At 37.5% G+C, this 8507-nt stretch overlaps 1 protein-coding gene across 1 annotated transcript; it reads left to right on the top strand.

Moving 5' to 3' along the window:
- The first annotated feature begins 650 nt into the window (after nucleotides 1–650).
- LOC136230819 (E3 ubiquitin-protein ligase SIS3) lies at nucleotides 651–4415 on the top strand. Its single transcript, XM_066020003.1, has 10 exons — nucleotides 651–874; nucleotides 1006–1044; nucleotides 1453–1519; nucleotides 1622–1695; nucleotides 2159–2297; nucleotides 2390–2482; nucleotides 2690–2755; nucleotides 2837–2956; nucleotides 3483–3596; nucleotides 3845–4415. The coding sequence occupies exons 1-10, from the start codon at nucleotides 846–848 to the stop codon at nucleotides 4211–4213; spliced, it is 1110 nt and encodes a 369-aa protein (XP_065876075.1). The 5' UTR covers nucleotides 651–845; the 3' UTR covers nucleotides 4214–4415.
- The last annotated feature ends 4092 nt before the right edge of the window (nucleotides 4416–8507 follow it).

Raw genomic sequence — 8507 nt, 5'->3', positions numbered from 1 at the left:
GGGTAGTTTTGTCCAAAATGGGTTTATTTGTCTAATTTGGTAAAATGAAAGGAAGGTGGGTTAGATATGTAAAGTGGGGTTCTTCATTGGGTTAGATTAGTAATTACCCCAAAAATTAAAGCTTAATAAACCACAAAATTAAAGATTAGGGATCTCAGGATACATTTACCTTTTTTTAAAGGGTAAATAATTTATTAGTCCCCTAGTTTTTACTTAACACACTGTTTAGTCATCCTATTTTGAAAAACACATTTTAAGATCTCTATCTTTTGTCAATATTAACCCTTTGGTCATTTTATCTAGTTTTTTTAGACTTGTAACTGTTATATTTTAGCATAAATAGACATATATAAAATAACAGAGTAATATAGTAAAACTAAGATACGTTCGATTAAAAATATAAAAAAAATAGATAAAATGACCATAAGATTAATATTGGTAAAAAATAGAGACATTAAAATGTGTTTTTCAAAAATAGATGAACTAAACCGTGTTATGTAAAAACTAGGGACTAATAAATTATTTACCCTTTTCTTAATGCATTGATCACTTAACGCCATCTGTTAACGGCACAAAAACTGCCGTCCAGAAACGTCTGTTTCAGCCCCCACCTATCATCCTTTTCTACTGTTTCACTCCATCTCTGTCTCTCTTCTTTCTATGCTTCAAACAAAAGCTTCCTTCTATTCGTAACATAAATTTCTCCTTTTTTCCCTCTCAATTTCAGTAATTCAATATCAGGAAGATTCGGATTCTTCTCGGTGCATCGGTTCGGATTCGGAGCATTTTTATGTTGTCAAATGTGGTTTCAGTGCTTGGTCTCAGTCTTTTAGGGTTTTACGATTATGGCACTCAGAGGCTTCGATTTCAAGTGGTCAGCTCCTACTTCTTCTTCTTCTTTATTTTTATTGTTCTTTACTTCCATCTCTGTACATCAGATTGCTCCAATTTGTTTCTTCTTCATCATCATCTTCTTCTTCCTTATGTGGAAATGGGTTGCTGCAGGTATGATGGGTTCTTCTTGTCGATGCTGGCAACCAGTGTGTATCCTTTTTGTACACTCAGGCTGATTTGGCTTTTTCCGTATACACATTTCTTGTTTCTTGGTAGTGTCGAACGCTTTAATTAATCTTCTTGTAGCTTTAGGGGGTTTAGCGTTTAGACTAATTTTATGTTTCTATAGTATTTCGATTTAGCATGTTTGTGATTTCATTTTCAGTCTTTAATCTGCAATTACTTCTTTTATGGCTGAAAAAACTGTTGCTGTATCACATTACCTTTATTTTGTTAGTCAAGGGAGCAAGATCGCTTATGCCGTTATTCTGTGCGGATTTGTTTGGGTTTCTTCTCATTTCCTGAAATTTAATCATGATTATGTATTAGATATCTGCTTCATTAAGGACAAATTGAAGGTGATTTTTGTGTATTTATTTCCTTAACTGCCATACTTAGAATCATTGTTGCAATCAATTGGGAAAGATATCATCTTTGTATATACCCTTTACACATATGGATTGTGGTGAGTCTCGCCCTATCTTACCTATGGAATTATTTGAGCGATTGTGTTTTCTTTGGATTTGCACTACGCTGACGAGCAACTCATGTCTGCCTTTACTTTCAGGTCGATTATATGACTGTTTTTGTTTTTCGCCTGTTGATGTTCATAGATAACGGACTTGCTGCTGGAATGGGTTTGTAAGTCCTTTTTATCTTATATTCAGTATCATCATTTTTTTTCACTAGAGACGATTCACCACTTCTGAATTGTTGTTGCCTCAATTTTAGACTTTTGAAGTGCTTTGGAGTGAGGGAGCGTGTAGTTGTATAAATGTATTATGATATAGAACAATTCTTGTTCTTTCGTATCCTGGAAATCAGAGTTTGTGAAACGCTCTAAGATTATTGCATGGCATGATTTCTGTTACCTCTCAGAATCGCAATCAAGTATTTTTGCCGTTTTCCTCCCTTTTCAATTGGAAATTCCTTTTCTAATATAGTACTACTATTCATTATACTCTATTTTCTCTCTCTTATTACATAGATGGTTTAATAGGGCAGGTTAATACCAATTGAAAGTATTTTAAAGCGCTTTGTAATTTAGATGATTGAATCTTGTATTAAGTTCCTTTATTGTTTCCTTCATTGTAAATGCTTCTAGGGATTTTGGGTGGCAGCAGCGATATGCCCGATTTTGTGGAAGAATAGTGGTTCTTTCAATTCTATCCCTGCTTCTGTATCCATTTCTTTGGGCTTGGACTATAATTGGCACACTATGGTTCAAAACTGCAAGAAATTGTGTAAAGTTCTTTGTTTACTACTCATTTATCGAGAGTGAGTCATCAGTGAGGGCATTCTTAATGAAGGATATTTTACTTTTGGCTTCTTGCAGTTGCCAGAAGAAGGTCAGAAATGGGGCTTCCTTATTTGGTTGCTTTTCAGCTACTGTGGACTACTTGGCCTTGCCGTGCAGTCTATAGGAAAGGTTAGCGCAAGACCTTCTCTATCTCATGGTGTTTATTGGACTTGATTAGTATCTTGCTCTATGAGAGCAGTGATAGTCATACATTGCTGTTTCTAAATTTTCATTATCTTTACATCTGTATTTTCACCCTGCCGATTCAAAAGTATGGCTTGTGTTTGTTTCTTGTTGTAATCACTTCTCATCCTTGTTCTTTGAGTTCTTTTACAGTGGCTGACACGGAGGGAAGCACATCTTTTGCGTGCTCAGCAGGGGATTCCTGTTTCAGAATACGGGGTAACATTTCATGCTTTGGAATAGTTGAAGTTTATTGCCTCTTTTGTTGTGGTTTTATGTATTATTCATATGATAATCTAGGTTTTCGTCGACATGATCCGGGTGCCAAATTGGGCATTTGAAGCTGCAGGTCAAGAAATGAGGGGCATGGGTCAAGATACTGCAGCTTACCACCCTGGACTCTATTTGACTCCTACTCAGGTGAGTGCTTGCCATTATCGGGCAGGATTCGTTCACTTTTGAGTGCGTTGATGTACATTCGTGCATCCCCTGTAAAGTGTGGTACTAATACTACAGGTTTTGAAGTCCATGTGTCAGATTCTCATTACTGGTATTCAAAGCTACCATGTAGTGTTAGTTCAATAGGTTCGGGCCTTGGACTAGTGTTAGAAAAAGTAAACGGGCTCAAAACGTAGATTTGCATGAGGGGTAAAGCAAATCATATTTAATATTCTATAGAAAATGGGGACGTTTTTCCCAGAGATACCTATTAGAAAGCAATTAAATGTAGGTCTCTGTAGCTGTGTCTGCTTTCTCTTGAGTTATGTTATTGGTTCTGCTTATTCTGGCAAACATTAGTATTTGTTCATTTTTGCTATCCGTAATTATACTTATCATGTACTTTTAGTTCTTTTTATTATATTTTTGTGGCATATTTTAAAAATATTCACGAAGTCTTTTATCGGTTATATTGTTTTGATGGCCGTCTTTATTTTGTTTTTGGTAGAGAGACGCCGTAGAGGCACTCATTCAGGAACTCCCAAAGTTCAGGCTCAAGGCTGTTCCTACTGATTGCAGCGAATGTCCCATCTGCCTAGAAGAGTTCCATGAAGGGAATGAGGTATGTATTCCATTTCTTTTGACTACTTTAGTTTGTAAAATTGTCAAAGGCCAACGAGTTAAACTTGTAGGTGGAACTATTCATTCTGGAATAATTTGCAGAAAAAAAATCGTGTCAAAATTCGTAATTTATGGCATTGGCAGAGCCATAAAAGATTATTAGTTTGCAACAAGGAGCATGAATAATAAGTTTCAGTTTTATGTATCACTACTGATGTAATGCAAAGGTTCTGATGAGTGATACTGCAGGTCCGCGGTTTGCCTTGTGCACATAATTTTCACGTAGGATGCATAGATGAGTGGCTTCGGCTGAATGTGAAATGTCCACGATGTCGTTGCTCAGTTTTCCCGAACCTTGACCTTAGTGCCTTGTCCAATATTCGTGATCCTGAACAGCCTTCTGCAACAACGGTTGTAACGACCACCCGTTACATGAGATCCCAACCTTCCAGCCAGAGCTATCTGTTGAGATTACAGGGTTTGCTTTGGCCTGTCCGTGTGGGAAATGCAGGACCTGGCAGTGATGTAGATGGCGACGTGGAAGACGTGGAAGCTATTGAGAATGGACGTGGCGCTCTAGCAACTGGTGTGGAACCATTACCAGCATCTGAACACTAGTCTTTTAACAGAAGTGGTTCTTACTACTGTAATGAAAAGGAGAATTTACTCATCAAAAGCCATATTGAACAGAAAAACCAGTAACGATACTTTTGCTTTTTTTAGCCCACAGAGAGAAAATCCAAACCGTGTTAATTCATCAGTATACTAATTTCAAACATGTATGAAAAGATATTAATATAATTTTGCATCAGTTAGCTTTTGTAGTTCTGGAAAAATGGACAATGAGTCAATGATGTCTTTTCACGGTTGAAGTTTATTATTTTTATTATTTATTATCACTAAGTAAATAATTAATTATAATTACTAGATATTTTCATGGTTCGGGTTGGATCACGCTCAGCGGGTTTTTAAATGTACTAAACCCAGATAGTCCAATGTTAATTTAGACGAGTTTGGTTTTAAAAATCAAATATCAAACTCAATCCAAATATGTTGAATTAAAAATGAATGTATATTTTTAATACTAAAAAATAAAATTAGTACCTAAAAAAATCTATTATATAAAAATATAAATTAAATAATTAATATTAGTAGAACGGTTGGGTATGGCTATTTCTATCGTGACAGGATTGAGCTTGATGTCAATTTTTTTTTTTTAATCCAAATATGGTCCATTGGATGCAGGCTAGCCGAATATCCGACCTAGGTCTGATAATTATGAATATCATTTACATTTTATTTTATACTTCATAATAAATATTTTTGTACATTTTACTATGTTGTTTGTAATTGTGCTAATAATATAGTAAATATTTTATATATTATTTTTATTAACTTATATTGCGGTAAACTTATTTTACTGAGTTTTTTTTTTTTTTTTTTTTTTAATTTCTGCCTTAGTTTAAGTACGAAAAAAGGTAAAATTTAGTCCCTAAAATAAAATTTATAAAGTTATCCATTACTTGTCTAACGTACTATTGGAAGAAAGTCAAAGTGGGTGTTGAAGATGATATCGGCAATTTGGCATGAAAAAAAAAACAAGTATTAGAAGAGTAAAATTTTATGGTGCAAGGAAACAATCATTATCAAAAAAATTCTCAACTGTCTAAACAGCTGGGTCCATAATTATAACATGTGGTTGTTATCTCACATTCTGTCCTAAATACTTATTTATTTTCCACCATTCATTTCTCATAAAATTATAAAAGTAGTTGGATAAATGATTTACTTGTGTTCAAATTTTTACATATTACACTATTTTTGCGTTGTAATAATAATTATATAATCGTTTATGAAAAAAGAATAATAATAATTATATAATCTTTAATTTTTTTTCTAATTATTTGGTTAAAATCAACGATCAAATTAAATTAAATAAAATTTATAATAATAATAATAAAATTTATTTTATTTTATAATGATAAATTATTATTTTTTATTTGTTTTTTTTTTCTCACATGATTCTAATCTTTCCAATATTTGGTAATTCATTTAGTGGGCTGCATATACCGCACCTATTATACTTTACACCACCTATTTTTGACATTTTTGCCTTCCTCATTTTTTCTAACAAAAAGTTCAAATTCTCTCAAATCATCTCTACCTTCTTAGGATTTTCAAAAAACCGAGCTAAAACGACATGGCACCAAAGTACGGCAAGGGCAAAGGGTTCATGACTGTACCGGTAAGTGTTTTTTTAAAAAAAAAAATAACGAAATCATGATTTTTGCCTCCGAAATCTAAGGCAAAAATCGCACTAAACGGGTGCGATTTCCGTTTCCGCCATAGGTGGAACAGATGAACTGTCCGTTCCACTTATGGTGGAGACAGGAATCGTCGCGCGTTCCACCAGAAGGTGGAACGCGCAGCGCACCAGTTCCACCATATGGTGCAACGGGATCGCTACCCGTTCTACCTTATGGTGGAACTGGTGCGTCGCGCGTTCCACCTTCTGGTGGAACGCGCGGCGCAAACGTTTGACCCTGCGGTCAAACGGATGCGCCATCCGTTTGACCGCAGGGCCGACTGGTGCGCCGCACCCGTTCAGACCTGCGGCCAGGTGGTGTGAACCACCCGCCTAGGCCAAAAACGGGCCGGTTTGTGATTTTTTTAAAAAAAAAAATTAATTCGAGCTGCTCGTTGGCAGACCCGAACACATAAAAAATAAGAAAAATGGTAAATTGAATATAATAAATAAATAATTAAAATTTTCGATAATTTACAAGATGATGTTGTTGAGGCGGGTTCTGGCCGCAGGCATACATCTTCACGTGTAGTTACTGCCTCTGCTCGGCGGCAGCGGACGGAGCAGCAACGGTTCATGGCGGACGCCTAGAGGGCATATGCAGCAAAGGAGGAGCGTGTCGGAGGTCAGGATGTGGCGGCTGATGTAGAGATGGACGGAGATGACTCTATGCCTCGTCCTAGTTCTGATACTATCCCCGCACCTCCTGGCGTCTTGACGAGGGGTCGAGACGGACGATTTTCTTCTATCGCAGGATCGTCTTCTGGTAAGAGAAATTTAAATGTGCTTATTTTTATTTGTTTTATTCCTGATTATTAGGAAATATACCAATTTTTTTATGTAAATCATTTACTGTAATTTTAGGTAGCAGCAAGCGCTCGAGGAGTGCTACAGATGATGACTGGGTTGTGAAGGCCCCCGTCCCCGGGGGTCCATTTGATGGTGCTGTGATCCCAAGCTTTCTGGGACATGTTGCATGTGCTATTTGGGGCGGTCAGGATAGGGGCGTCCTTAGGTGTCATACCAGATCAGGGTATTGCTCGAAGCTGAGATTATGGTACAGTGGTTCTTCCAGGACGATTCAGTCGCGTATGGAGTCATCTGGCATGTTCCATCTACCTAGTATCATGCACAGTCACATAGATGCTGCTCTGATCACGGCATTTGTAAAGCGGTGGCAGCCAGACACGTCATCATTTCACATGCCGTTCGGCGAGATGAGCATTTTGATGCAATGTGTGGGAGATATTGCGCATCCCCGTAGATGGTGCCATGGTGAGGCGAGTATTGACGAGCTTCAGTCTTGCGTGATGGATTTGTTTGGGATGACTCGGGCTAAGTTGTTGGCCGGTCACTACTTCTCTGGCGGTATACGAGCCGCTTTCGTCATGGAGTATTATAGAGGTGATTGGATTCCCGAGACACAGGCTATTATTTGGACGTGGCTGATGCTCGGTTCCACCTTGTTCGTAGACAAGAGTGGTGACCGCATCCGACCTTCTTGCCTGCTGGAGGTGCAGGACTCGGCAGCTGGAGCCGCTGGACTCTCTTGGGGATCGGTTGCACTAACATATCTATACCGTCATCTTGGTATTGCTAGCAGAGGAGATGCCGGACAGATCACGATTTGTATGACATTGCTCCAGTCATGGATTTATGAGTACTTTCCTTGCTTCAGGATGTGATCGAGCCGTACATGCCGGGGAGATGCCTTCGACAACTTGGATATGAGCAGACCATCCCCAGACCGATATTGCGGCCTTCCAAGGCTGTACGTCCCTGGGCCAGTTTGAAGTATCGAGTAGATGTGCCAGTTGTGATGGTGCAGGATATTTGGGACTCTTTTCCCCAGTCGGCCGTGCTTAGATTGTCTATATTCACTCCAACATGTACTCCATTGGCCTGTGAGGATCAGTACATGCATTGGTACACCCGTCACTCACACCCTCGTCTACTTCCGGAGATTGTTGCACCCGGACCGACTGTTTATACTCGCTCGAACAGTGAGATTGTAAGTAATTTTTGGTTTTACTCTACTGATCTATAAATATGAAATGATATTTACTGAAGTGTGAAGTGATATTCACTCTGTTTTTTTTTCATTTCTTTTGACAGTGGGTTAGTCGTTTATCTACCTGGGGTGAAGGTGTTTTGGATCACATGAGTCAACTTGACGAGGATGCTGCGAATGTGTATAGACAGTCGTTGGAGCAGATTATGGGTGCTTGGCATTTGTCCAAGTGATTTATGACTGTATACTAGTTGTAGGAATTATATTTCGACGTATTTTAGTACTATTATTAGTTGTACGGATTACAGAATTGGTATTTTGGTATTTTTATTATTAGATGTAAGGTTTATTATTTTAGTAACATTACAGTAAGTAACCTTACAGAACCTTACATAATTCATCTGTAACAAATCTATAACAAACCTGTAACTAAATTGTAACATTACAGAACATTACAGAACCTTACAGAATTCATCTGTAATAAACCTGTAACTAAACTGTAACATTACAGAACTTGTAATAAACTTGTAACTAAACGATAACATTACAAAACCTTACAGAACCTTACAGAATTTATCTGTAACAAACCTGTAACA

Source organism: Euphorbia lathyris, chromosome 1, assembly GCF_963576675.1.
Source record: "Euphorbia lathyris chromosome 1, ddEupLath1.1, whole genome shotgun sequence".
Taxonomy (NCBI): Eukaryota; Viridiplantae; Streptophyta; class Magnoliopsida; order Malpighiales; family Euphorbiaceae; genus Euphorbia; species Euphorbia lathyris.
The sequence above is the reverse complement of the archived record's forward strand: the minus strand, read 5'-3'. Positions and strand labels throughout refer to the sequence as shown.

Coding starts and splice junctions, on each gene's coding strand:
- LOC136230819 (XM_066020003.1), top strand. CDS start 846: ATGGCACTCAGAGGCTTCGATTTCAAGTG. Junction 1,045..1,452: donor TCGATGCTGGCAACCAGTGT/GTATCCTTTTTG, acceptor TGCCATACTTAG/AATCATTGTTGCAATCAATT. Junction 3,597..3,844: donor AGTTCCATGAAGGGAATGAG/GTATGTATTCCA, acceptor GTGATACTGCAG/GTCCGCGGTTTGCCTTGTGC.